The sequence below is a fragment of the Bombus bifarius genome, unplaced genomic scaffold (genome assembly GCF_011952205.1).
Source record: "Bombus bifarius isolate JDL3187 unplaced genomic scaffold, Bbif_JDL3187 scf7180000009200, whole genome shotgun sequence".
Lineage (NCBI taxonomy): Eukaryota > Metazoa > Arthropoda > Insecta > Hymenoptera > Apidae > Bombus > Bombus bifarius.
In genome coordinates this window covers 3,071,313-3,084,610 of record NW_022884965.1, presented here as the reverse complement: position 1 = coordinate 3,084,610, position 13,298 = coordinate 3,071,313, and the positions used below count along the sequence as shown (strand labels likewise).

Below are 13,298 nucleotides of genomic sequence, written 5' to 3'. Positions count from 1 at the left end.
ATCCTCTTAGACTTAATTCTCTTTATTCTCAGAAGAGGATGATTTCTTTAGACAGTATTTGTTTACAATTTAAATAATACTAATTGTTTGTTCATTCACTATAATAAAAATATAATAAACAGTTTGAATTTACAAAAGATGTTACTATTGCACCTTAAAGACACGTATTACCTTTAAAATGATCGACTTCTTATCAAGAACAGACAATTACCAAAATTCTTATATCTAGATTACATATATCTAGATTTTCAAAATAATAATTAATCAAGCTAACGGTTAGTAATTACTATTATCTTAACAAAAACCGAAATACATCGATATTTATAGATATATATTTCGATATAGATAACCGAAAAACATCACATGTCCAAGTGATGGTAAACAATCAAATACTAGCTATTTGTAGCTTCACTAGTCTTTTCTTAAAAACTTGTTTACCTTTTTCGGTAATGAATTGCTTCTAGAGTATTTCATTTCTGGTTTATGCCTTCCGAATAAATTTTCTAAAAACTATTTGCACCGAACATTTCGTAGCTTTTACGTGTATTATCAGATTTGTTTCAAACTTTACGGTGCTAATGAAATTTCGATACTTCTCCTATAACACGTATAATAACTTGATATTTCGAAGCGAGAAAACTCATTAGGAAAATCCATGTAGGAAATCGAAATACAAATATTAAATGATCCGTATAGATAAAGAAAAGAAGAATTAAAAAACGATTCTTGACCCTGCCGGCTGATACAACCAGCTTATATAAACGTTGTGTGGTTTAACGCGGTTCAGTCGGATAGCCACAAGTGCCAGCCATTTACCAGCCGTCAGTAGCTGAATAGCAGTTGGCGAAGTGAACGCACTTGAATAAAACAGCCGGAGGACCGTCCACGTCGATTTTCTGATGTTGTTCCTAAAAAACTTCTTGTCGATACGTTCCTACGTCGTGAACACAGTAAGCCAATCATATGAAATTTGTAGATACCAATGTTTACACTGCTTTGGTATACGAATAATTCAAATAAATATAAATAGTAGAAAGTAGAATGATAATTCGGTAGCAATACAGCATATAGCATGTTGGAAATATCTCTGGTGATAGTAGATGGTATTGAGTCCATATAATTTTAATAACATGGTAGATGGAAGTAGAAGCCAGGTTTAGTTTTTCTTATTATCTTGTAGCATACTTTCCTTTCGCACAGCTTCCTCACACTGTCTTCTCTTTGCAGTTTATTTGAAAGTACAGTGAAAGTTAGAAGATATCGTTAAACGCTGGAAATAGGTATGTACAATGGTGTATACTATACTGTATTTATTACGATGCTTAATGTTTGGTATTGGGTTGGCTTAAGGATAAAGCCTTAGCAAGACAAGTATAACGAAATCAGTGATTATAGCAATTTCGTATATACCTAAAATATGTCACTATTCATTTTTCATTTCTCTATTTATTTTTATTTATATTCGCTGATATAATTTTTTAATTATTGAATTTCCATAGTTTCTATAATCTATGATTAATAAATAGTAATTTGTTAGTTATATAAAACTGATTTTTCTCACAATCCGTATCTCTTCAACATGCTGCTTACATTAATATTTCACTATACTTGTCTCACTAACAACGTAAAATACGTATGTGGAGGATTGGTCGAGAATAGATAGTACGAAATAACGAGAGCGAGATATTACTGTCGCAACCCGTCAAATATATTTCGGATAAATAAATAAATAAATAATTAACAGCCGTATACGTGAGTCGTTGGTACAAAACACTCGTTAATGTTCGTCGCGTAACTCGATAAACACTCCGAGATACTCTGTAGATAGTATTCGACACTCTATATGTACCGTGTCACTCGCGATCGCGCCCGTTTATTTATACTGGTCGGGGGAAAGTCGGAAAATTCAAATTCGTCTTCATTCGACGGTTACATGTAGCGGCAACATTGTCTTGCTCGGAGTTTATTTATTCTTACATTACTTGCAACCTAACAGTCTTGACTGCAACATGGGTTTGAATTGTCCTCTGACTCAGGTGTCGCTACATGTATATCATTAAATTAATGACAACTAAAGTATTTCAATATTTAGACGGCAATGGCAGAACTGAAAGTGGCTATAATTGGCCAGAGCTCCTTCGCAGCCGAGGTCTACAAGCTCTTGAAGCAAAATGGTCATCAGATCACAGGAGTCTTCACCATTCCCGACAAGGCTAACCGGGAGGATCCTCTAGGTAATTAATCCTACAAAAAATATTTACTAATCAGTTCTCAATTTTCCAACATCGTAACAAACATTCTTTTACAGCGACGATAGCGAAAGCTGATAATACTCCAGTCTTCAAGATCAAATCATGGAGAAGCAAAGGCGTGACCTTGCCGGAAGTCCTTGAAATGTATAAAGGAATCGAAGTCGACCTAAATGTTCTTCCATTCTGCAGTCAATTCATCCCCATGGAGGTCATCAATCGTCCTCGTCATCGCAGCATATGCTACCATCCATCGATACTGCCGCGACATCGGGGAGCTAGTGCTATTAGTTGGTCAGTTGCTCTGAATTGAAGTAACCATAATAACACTTTACCTGATTGCAGTTGACTAATGTAATAAATGAGAGCGTTCGCTGGTCATTGTGCGATTTTCTAGCTAGCTTATCTGCCGAACTGGTATTACTCGTGGCGGGAGAGGCGCGTAACAAGACGCTGACAACGTCAATCGAAGCGCACGCGTATCTTAGAACCGGTTCGACTCATTATCTGGTGCAAAATTATCGCAACACACGATACGTGTTTATTCGTGCCTTTCTCGTATCGCTGAATGTCGATAAAGAGACTGATAAATTGTCGGGCACCGTTGCGCAATCGTCGTTTTCAATAATACAATTTTCTTGCAAGTAATCATGATCTTCTTATGCTGTCTTTAGGACGTTGATAGAAGGAGATGACACTGCAGGATTCTCCATTTTCTGGGCGGACGATGGCCTTGATACAGGGCCAATTTTACTCCAGAGATCGTGCAAAATAGAGCCTAATGATACTCTGGACTCTTTGTACAGTAACTTCCTGTATCCTGAAGGTATCAAGGCCATGGCGGAGGCTGTGGATCTCGTGGCCAAAGGAACCGCTCCAATGATCCCCCAAAAAGAAGAAGGAGCCACTTATGATCCCATGTTGAACAAAAAGGAACTTCAAAAAATAGACTGGACCAAGCCTGCTAAGAAAATTCATGACTTCATTCGTGGCTTGAGTAGCACTCCAGGTGCGTGGACAACTATCGACGGCAAAGAAGTTCGTCTGTTTGGATCTAGATTGTGGATTGGTGATGAACTACCTCAACAGACTACTCATATATATGTAGAAGATAGACCAGGCTACTTGCACGAAGGTGGACTGCTAATTAGCACTATTGATAATCACTTTATCAACGTGGAGAGAATAAAGATTGGGAATAAAACCATTTGCGCCAACAAATTCGGTCAACAGAGTGAAAATACTACGCTTGAGTTCACCGAAGAAGAGCAGAAGAACGTAGAAACCTTAAAGAGTATTTGGGAGAGTATCCTGAAGACGGACGTTGACAAGGATACCGACTTCTTTGCCTGCGGTAAGTGGAAGAGTATTTCTATTAATATTTAAGAATTAAAACTTTATTAATAAAATTTAATTGATTGAATATCTGATATTTTCTTACAGGAGCAGGAAGTATGGACGTTGTGAGGCTGGTAGAGGAGGTCAAAGACAATCTGGGAGTGACTTTGCAGAATACGGATGTCTTTATGGCTCCAGTGTTCATTGAGTTCGCTAACACGGTAATTCTTGCAGCTAGAGGTATCTCTGCTACCAAAGAGATCAAGTATGATGCCGTGGAAATACAAGCAAACAACATGACCTTGAAGTTTCCTAAACAATTGTTCATAAATGGAGAATTCGTGAATGGTAGTCTAACGCCTATAGACACGGTTAATCCTCACGATGAGAGCGTTATCTGTTCGGTTGAAACAGCTTCTGTGGAGGATGTGGACAAGGCAGTTAAGGCTGCCAAAAAGGCCTTTGAAGAAGGGGAATGGAGCAAGATCAGCGCCAGGGAGCGTGGAGCTCTTCTTTTTAAGTAAATATTTTCCAAAATTTCCTCTGGTACATCTTTATCCTATAATTTAATGCATTATTATAATGTTATTATTTTATAATTTATTTTATAATATTCAACATCTTTTCAGATTAGCAGACCTAATGGAGGAACATAAGGAAGAACTAGCTACCATTGAAAGTATAGACTCCGGTGCAGTATATACTTTGGCTCTGAAGACCCATATAGGAATGTCCATAGAGACCTGGAGGTACTTTGCTGGCTGCTGTGACAAAATCCAAGGCTCCACCATACCAATAACTCATGCCAGACCAAATCGCAACTTAACATTCACGAGAAAGGAGCCCATTGGTGTCTGTGGTCTGGTTACTCCTTGGAATTACCCTCTCATGATGCTCTCCTGGAAAATGGCAGTTTGCCTGGCAGCAGGCAATACTGTAGTAATGAAACCAGCTCAAACTTCACCTTTAACAGCTTTGAAATTCGCAGAGCTAACTATAAGAGCTGGTTTCCCACCTGGAGTTGTTAATATTGTACCAGGGAATGGTACTGAAACTGGAAACGCTATCTGTGAACATCCTCTGGTCAGGAAACTAGGCTTCACTGGGTCTACACAGGTTGGACAGTCCATAATGAGGTGTTGTGCTAACAGTAACTTGAAAAAAGTATCTTTAGAACTAGGTGGAAAGAGTCCTTTAGTTATCTTTGAAGATACTGATCTTCAACAGGCAGTTAAAATTGGAATGAGCAGTGTGTTTTTCAACAAGGGAGAAAATTGTATAGCTGCTGGTATAGTATTCAAATAATTAAAAAAATAAATGTTCTTACAAAAACATTATTAGAATTTAAAAATGACTAAATTTCTTTTCTTTTAAATAGGTCGGCTATTTGTGGAAGAGACAATTCACGACGAATTCGTGAGGAAGGTAGTGGAGGAGACTAAGAAGATCTCTATAGGAAATCCTCTAGATAGAAGCACCGCCCATGGACCACAGAATCACAAAGCACATATGGATAAGCTCTTAAGCTTTGTGAAACGTGGAGTTGAAGAAGGAGCTAAACTAGTTTATGGTGGAAAGAGATTAGATCGCCCAGGCTGGTATTTTGAGCCAACTATCTTCATAGATGTCAAGGACGACATGTACATAGCAAACGAAGAATCTTTCGGCCCTATCATGATTATCTCCAAGTTCAGCTCGAAGAACATGGATGAAATGATTGCCAGGGCCAATAATACAGAGTACGGATTGGCTTCAGGTATCTTAACAAAGGATATCAGCAAGGCTCTAAGATTTGCTGAGAAAATAGAAGCTGGAACAGTGTTTATCAATACATATAACAAGACAGATGTGGCTGCACCTTTTGGTGGTTTCAAAATGTCTGGTTTTGGCAAGGACCTGGGTCAAGACGCTTTGAACGAATACTTAAAAACGAAGACCGTTACTATAGAATATTAGAAGACGTCATTATTAGCTTTATCTATTTTTATTGCACCTTTACGTTTCATAATTTATGCACCAAGAATATATATTTGTAAATTCTAGTATCCTTTTTTATTCATATATTTTTTAAATGTTTTTGATATTTTCGAGTTTAGAAGATAATCATCGAGTCACAAGATAATCAAGATTTCTCATCTTGAGAAACAGCAAAATCTTGCTCCCACGCAAGCGAGCTACATAAACAGTTTTTACACAAGCCCCTTCTAGTCCCTCTTTCAAAACTCCAGATGCTCCGGCGTGGTTTTTTGTATAGAGACAAGTGTGCTCCATTTCTGTGAGTAGTTGGCCGTTATACCATTATTTCCTTCTAAGATCTTTCCATGTATTTTTTTTCGGCAATTGATCTATATTCTCAGAGAATTCATTTTTTTCCGTCAATTGATCTATATTCTCAGATAATTCATTTTTTCATCAATTGATCTATATTCTCAGAGAATCATTTTTTTCAATGATCATAACAGATAGAATGTATTACAAAATGTTTGTTAAGATTGATTCTAAGCTGCTTATTAACAGATGGCTCTGTCTAGTTGTATAACAAAGTATTAACAAAGTGGATTATATAAGTTATTACAGATATATAAATTGCCTCTTATACAATTAAATGTCTTTCTTTTCTTATATTCCATCCTCTTGTTTTTATCAAATTTCCTATTTTAACTTTTATATTAAGATAGTTTTCTTTATCCATCAAATACTATAAAATTGAAAAAATTAAGAAAAATAGACTTGTAATCTTTTTTTCGCGTAGTCCTCAATTTCAATATTTTTATTAAAATTATTATTATTTAAAAATTTCTTCAAACAAACCCTAATCCCTTTATCCACTGATAAATTCATCCTAGACGAAGATTCTGTGTAGGATTACCTCGAGTCACAAAGAACAGACAGCTTCAAGATAAAGGAAGAAAAACTCCCCAAAGTTAATGGACACGTGTTGCTTCTGTGTACCTGAAGATCCACCTACTAATAAAAAGGCTTCTACGAAAGTAGGTGTATGGATGGTCAACAACCCCGAGGACAGGAACAGCTGTTCTCATAAACATTCCATCTCCCACTTCCTCCTCTTCATCCATTTGAAGCAACCCCATGAAATAGTTCTAGAATACTAGTTACAAGTTCACATCCTTTTCTACATCTCGTTTCAGAAAAAGAATTCCATTCGGTATGAATTTATGATGGTCCTTGGCTTCCAGAAATTATTTTATATCCTTAAAGAAGAAAGAGAGATAAGTACATGAAGAATATAGTGAATAAGAAGAATATAAAAAATACTATGAGTGCAATAAAGGTGTTACATAAATGAATAGCTGGTGAAATTCTTTCCGACGACCACGAACACGATTTCTTTTCTATGGCTTTCGAAACGAATAGCCTTTTCATTGAAATTTCGAGGATTATTGAATTAATTCGACGACTGGCTGGCCAACTACGGTTTTCCATGCGGCATTATTCATCGTGAACAGGAAATGCAAATTTTCCTCTGACCCGGCTCTGCTCCCTCACCTCAGGACGCTGCCCCCTGACCCTTTCCCAATCCCCGTTGCTTTCTCTCTTCCACATGCTTCTGTTTATCTTACTTTTCCGCCGCTCATCTACGCTTTTTTCTCCCCTTTTAGGTAGGTTCTGAACAACTTCAAAACGTTGATACATTTTCAATGGAAATGTGTCCTCTGATCAGACATTAACTTATATCTAAATGCTTTTCCTATTCTATTTCCTTTAAAATTTTATTTTCAAATTCATTGTGTTAAAAATTAAATATAGTAGATCTATATCAATATATATATAATTTTGTATTTTTATAAATGTACGTGAGGAGACGGAATCTAAATAGAGATTTATGTTACCTATTAAATATTATAATAAATATCCCTAACTAAGTTATTTAATTATTACAAATGAAGCCTTTAATAGCGTTAAAAATAAAATATAATGGATTGCTAACTACCAAAATCGCTAATTACTATGAATAGAGATTCCGGTTCACGGTAAATCCCTTTGATACTTGACTAATTATTTACAAACAGTATTTTCAATGCTTCTGGAAATAGAGCATACGTATTTCCTACCTAACAGCAACCAGTTTTACTTGCGAGGAGTGTGAAGACAATATCGATGAACCGATTAAGAGAGTTGCAGGTCTGAAAGTCGCATTGGCACTAAAATTAATGCGGTCAAAATTCACATAGCGATCCATTTAGCAATTACATTTGCCGGCCAACAGAGAAGAAGCCACGCATCCCGCGTCCAAATGTCCCCTCTTCACTCGGAGAACCGCACCACGTGTTTCTTTCTCTCGGAATCCTCCCTTCTCCGCAGCTGGTCTGCAAATCAAGTTCACTGTTCAGTCGCCCTCGGGACATCGTGCTGGATGGCTATAGTACATTGTGTCTTCATCAATTTCGCACGTTTTCTCACTCAACAAAACTGGTTCAAACCGTTTCAGACCGTGTAGTGTTGATGCAGTCTCTATTTACGTTCAGTTTTATGTTTCAGTTTCTGTCCTCTTAATCATTTAATTATTGTTTATGTAAAGAAGAAGAGGTTATTAGTTATTAGTTCGGTCTAATAATTCTTGTAGAACGAAATTGAAGAAAACGTATTCGTTAATATCATAGTGTCCGAAAGCTGCTATTGTAACCTTCCTGTGATCCCGTGGATATCGCGCTGGGCGGAAACGAATATCTTTTTGTGGGCCACGCGTGTTTGGTAAGCTGATCTATCGGGTGTTCCATGAAGCACGGATATGGGCCGCTGTTCTATCTCCTGGATCAACTGATTTTCATCTCTAACACCTCCAGTTACGTCTCAATACATGTAATTCAACTTCCTTAATTGTATCTGATATTTAGATCACATAGTTCATTACAATTTAACAGATTTTAAGTATTGTCAATTTTTAAAAGAATCATAGATATCTATCTATTGATAATCTAAGCTATTATATGTAGTAAAAGCTACAGATTCAAATTCAGCAATTTAGGATTTCAAAGGTAATATTAAACTTCTCTTCAGTTTCACAATACTTAGAATTGAATGGTAATCTAACAGCGGCGATTAAAATAGAAATTCAAAGGCTTTCAATGAAGTTATTGTTCGATATGGTTCCGGATGTCACAGCTGTCTCATATACAGTAATTATAACGTGAATGCAAATGGACTTTCCAGGCAGGTCAAGGCTTGGCTCAACTGGCTACGTTACTTCTAATATTCCTTTTTGGCTCCTTTTATTTCCAATCGATTACGTGTGACTTGAATTAACTTGACACAGTTCATGCAACTTAGAAACGATCGTTCAAAATAAAAATTAAATATTGGAAGTATATAATATGTACGTACATTCTCAGTTGCGCTGAAAAGTGATCTCAAGCGTATAGCACGGTGCATCGACGCTAGCTTGTTGATTCACTCGAGAAAAATCAACTACATACAGCGTAACGTGTATGAGTCATCCTGGGTCACAACAATAATACTACTCGGAAAGATTCTCGTTCCGCTCTGCCAGGGAATCTTCAAAGCGTTTCCGACTGAGAATTCAGTTGTTAGACCAGGTTCCGTATTCTGGTTTCATTTTCTTCAAATAATTTTTTTCATTTTTACGATCCCTATTGTAAACTTCCAAGTGTATTGCGATGCAAATTCTTCGTCAAATCATATTTCTAATTAGCACGATTTAATATACAGATCTAAAAATTAATAATAATAAGAAAATAAGATAATTTGGAAGTTGTGTTTTTAAAAGAATGAACTTCGCTTTTAAATTAAATGATAGATTAAATAATTCTTAGATTACTTCTTTTAATTCCATGAATTCGATCAAAACGTAGTTTTTCCATGTATTGTGATTCAATTATTTGTGAACTCGAGGCAGCTGAGGTTGTTATCGGTCTACTAGAAAAACATTCCAGGTGGTCCTGTCAAAGCGGGTCGACTGAATGCATTTCAAAGGCCTCACGTGGCCCTCATGATTGCGCAATCATTCGCTCTGTGAGCAGAGAAGTCGATGATGCTGAAGACCACAGACTACGTTGTTTAGCTACCAAGAAAGAAAAGACTTCTTTGTTGCTAATCTCTCCCCTCGTTTCTCTCCTCTTTTCAGTTACTATTAAAATTATTTTCATACCATGAAAATATTCTTCTCATTTTTCATATCTCTTATTGACAACTCAAACATGATTTCTGATATCAAAATCTTTTTTATTGCTAATGCTAAATCAAATTCAATTTCATCTCAAAAAATTACAGTGTTGCACTACTTAGCTGGAAAGATTATCGAAGAAATTATAATCTAATTGAATCTTTGCTTCAGTAAAATTAAGTCTAATATTAAGTTTCAAAATTTTCTTAGAGCTTTCATGTAAAGATAGATAATGGAAGAAAAAATACAGCAACACGTGGAACACTCATCCTCACCATGCGTGAAGCAGATGTTCATGTTTCACTTGATGCCAGCCGACGGCAGCGTTTCGAGCTGGGGAGTGCTGCCGGCTTTCCGCGGGTGTTGCCCAGGGAAAAAGAGGCAAGCAGAAAAACGAGGGGAGGGAAAACGCTTCAGGTCAAGGGATGAAGGTAATCATGGCTAACAAACTAGAAAAATTCTCTGTAATCGTGTCAAGAGAGAGACCAGTGACTCTGAGTTACCCTTAAATGTTGCACGTGTCAAAGGACGCTTACCATGCTAGGGCTTACTCTTCAAATCACTTTGATCAACATTTTATATCGATCCTAGACGATATTCATCTAGTTGACGTTTTCATATAGGAAAAAAAAGTTGTCGAGGAGGTCCTCTTCAATTTAGATTAACCTAACTCTTGATTAGCAGGGTTGCGAAGAAGATCCAGAATGGATTGGATAATTTGGTTCTTAAGAGGCCTGCAGGTTCAGGTTGCTTCAGGTTATTAACCCAGGTTCCTTAATGGTTTCTGTAATGTGTTTTCAGTGAATTAAATATCTGGATATTAATTGGTACTAATTGTGGTACTAGGATTATTGAAAAAAGTTGAAAAAACAATTGATTTATATTGCAGATATTGTTCTAAGAGCGTTCATTTAATATTTATTTTGAAATATTTAGATTCAGGTTTAAATTAGAGAATGTTATCTATAATTTATGCCATTTTATAGGCTTAACATACATATCAAACTTCCAAATATAATTTCATCCAATATCTGATGACAGGAGACTCGTAGGAAGAATTGCAGAAAATTGTACATTTTATTTATTTCAGCCTGGAATTTATGAAGAAAGAAATATCCATGTCTTTTGTTGTGCTTAGCTATAAATCTACCAAAAGTGATATCTTGTGCAGCTATCCGCCCCTTCCTGTTTCCTCTTTGCAAGTAGCTGGGCTAATCTCTAAACCGCAGCATCCTGTGGGTGTACAAGTTGAACAGTTATAAAATTCCTGCTCGAATCACAAGAACACTCAGTCAAAAGACAATCTCCCTAGAATGTACATCATGGACCAAGCTGATTTTTGTTTCTGATCCTTCTTCCAACATCTCAGTGTTACTGTGTACAATGTGACAAAAATCAATTCTACATAGCATGTAAAAGTGTTTAAGTCTGAATCTGGAATTTGAACAGTGACAATTGGGCATTGAATGGGGAATAATTTGCATTTACTTGCAGTATTGTCACAAGGAGTGTTCTGGAATTGTGGAAATGATCCTGAACTGGCTACGTTGCGGCTCGTCATCGGGCACTTTGCTGCTTTACAAACGCAAGCTGCCTTTTGAAGGGCAACACCGTACTCAGTGAATCGCATCAGTGAACATTTTTTCTTCTCTTCATTCACGTCGTTAACAATTACTGAACTTTTTTTTCATTGTTCTTTGTACATGGGTGTAGAAATAAAAAAAAAAGAAAAACGAGAAAAAAAGTGGTAAGTCGTGGCTTTAGGCGACCACAATAAATAATCATGCATTCTGAACAATCTGCTGACTGTTTTTTTTTTCTCGTCCTCTATCAACAAACACACAACCAGCAGAGCTCTCCATATTTCTTTTTTTACAGACATTTTATTTCGTCTTAAATAATTAGTTCTTATATAACTACCAATTAAAGAGAGAGGGAGAAAGAGAGAGAGAGAGAGAGAAAGACTGAGAGAGAAAGAGAGTATGTGATCGTATGAATGTTGTTAACAAAATGACATTAGCGATCATCGTGTTACGGAAATTCTAATGATTCCGTCGGTAAAGTAAAACAATTTCCTATGTAACGTGATAGCAATCTTTCCCTTTTTTTTTTTTAAAGAGATTACATGTTCGTCATCGAATAATATAAAGTGCAATGTCTGTTATGCCCGCGGTGAATGCAGTTGCAACTATAAACAGATTAGCTCCGTTTCTTCGCTGCGATTAATTTAAAAGAAAAAAAAATAAAACAAAGAGGAAGAAGAAATGAGAAATAAGAACGTAGAAGAAAAAAAAGAAAGATTTAGCGATTATTTTGCGATGATAATAATAAGGCAATTTCAATGTTTAAAATTGTTCGCGTAAAATTTGTCACCTATAAAAAGTCAGTCTCATTTTTGTCTACGACGTGCCGTGATAATGACGTAATTTCAATTACAAGTTATGTACAATTTGCGGCGATACAGTGGACAACGGTGGTGCTTTGCATTTTCTTTCTTCGTTTCCCTTTTTTTTTTTTTTTTTTTTTTTTTGAACTTTTTAAATATAACGATCTACGTATAAGAATGACGATCTACGGATCATATTCTTAATCATACAAAAATAAGCTAAGCTGTTTTTCAATATTTTGCCGGAGTTCTAGGAGGAAAATGAAACTAAAAGGCTTCGTTCAACAAAGTTATTTCGCAACCACCGTGGTCCAATGCCATTCGGAGCGTAGGAAACACAGTTTCCTTATACGCTGACTCCGATAAAAACTCTTTTTCTTAACGTTAAACTTTCGATAAAGTTTCAAGAGTTAGAACCATTAAAAAAAAAAATGTACAACAACACGTAGAACTCTTAGCTTCTGCCCTCAACGTGCCTCCCGTTTCCTCCTCATTTAAAAGTATTAAAACGTTCAACTATCAAGGAAAAAGGAGGCTTCTGGTTTAGCCAGCCTCTTGCTGGCTTTCATAGCACTCGAGCGATCGTGAAGCTGATCAAAGCTAAGAGAAACACTGTTTCACGAGTATCGTATATCCTTATTCAAATTGAACTACAATAAGAGGCACTCTGCTGGCCAAAAATACAAGAATTATCTGACTTGTTAACAAACTTGCAAAGATTCAGTTTAATGGCAGGTACTTGATTAGGATTACAGCAAAATAATCAACAGGTACTTGATTATCTATGTTTGTTAGCTTAACACTTAGCCAACCGAATAGGGAGATCTCCCCATTTTAAAATATGTCGCTGCATAACCGAACGGGGAGCTTTCTCATTTTGACCTTAATAACGTGTTTTCTTTTTTCTTTTTCTTGTGATCAATTATTGTTTACCTGGAATTGTTCTCAATTAATTGCGCCACTTTTTCTGCTTTTATAAAGTACAGTATACAATAAAATACACCAATTTAGTGGTGTTAAAATTAATTAAAAAGTTACGCTATCAGTTATAACTAGATAAAGTTATAATCGAATGATACCATACTATAAAAAAATATTAAGATACATTATGAATTTTTAATTTCACGTTCGTGTTATTTATCTTCAGTCATCTTTAATGTTTTTTATTTTATCTATATCTTTT

The 13,298-nt window shown here is 36.1% G+C and overlaps 1 protein-coding gene across 1 annotated transcript; it reads left to right on the top strand.

Moving 5' to 3' along the window:
• The first annotated feature begins 776 nt into the window (after positions 1 to 776).
• LOC117214367 (cytosolic 10-formyltetrahydrofolate dehydrogenase) lies at positions 777 to 6,193 on the top strand. The gene is made up of 8 exons (XM_033460445.1): positions 777 to 950; positions 1,228 to 1,280; positions 2,093 to 2,234; positions 2,309 to 2,543; positions 2,924 to 3,603; positions 3,693 to 4,107; positions 4,217 to 4,875; positions 4,966 to 6,193. The coding sequence occupies exons 3-8, from the start codon at positions 2,099 to 2,101 to the stop codon at positions 5,541 to 5,543; spliced, it is 2,703 nt and encodes a 900-aa protein (XP_033316336.1). The 5' UTR covers positions 777 to 950; positions 1,228 to 1,280; positions 2,093 to 2,098; the 3' UTR covers positions 5,544 to 6,193.
• Positions 6,194 to 13,298: the final 7,105 nt, after the last annotated feature.

What these genes read in the sequence shown, in the direction of transcription:
- LOC117214367 (XM_033460445.1), top strand. Translation starts at nt 2,099, where the DNA reads ATGGCAGAACTGAAAGTGGCTATAATTGGCCAGAGCTCCTTCGCAGCC. An exon ending in GGAGCTAGTGCTATTAGTTG is followed by an intron (nt 2,544 to 2,923) that starts GTCAGTTGCTCT and finishes TGCTGTCTTTAG; the next exon opens with GACGTTGATAGAAGGAGATG. An exon ending in CGTGGAGCTCTTCTTTTTAA is followed by an intron (nt 4,108 to 4,216) that starts GTAAATATTTTC and finishes ACATCTTTTCAG; the next exon opens with ATTAGCAGACCTAATGGAGG.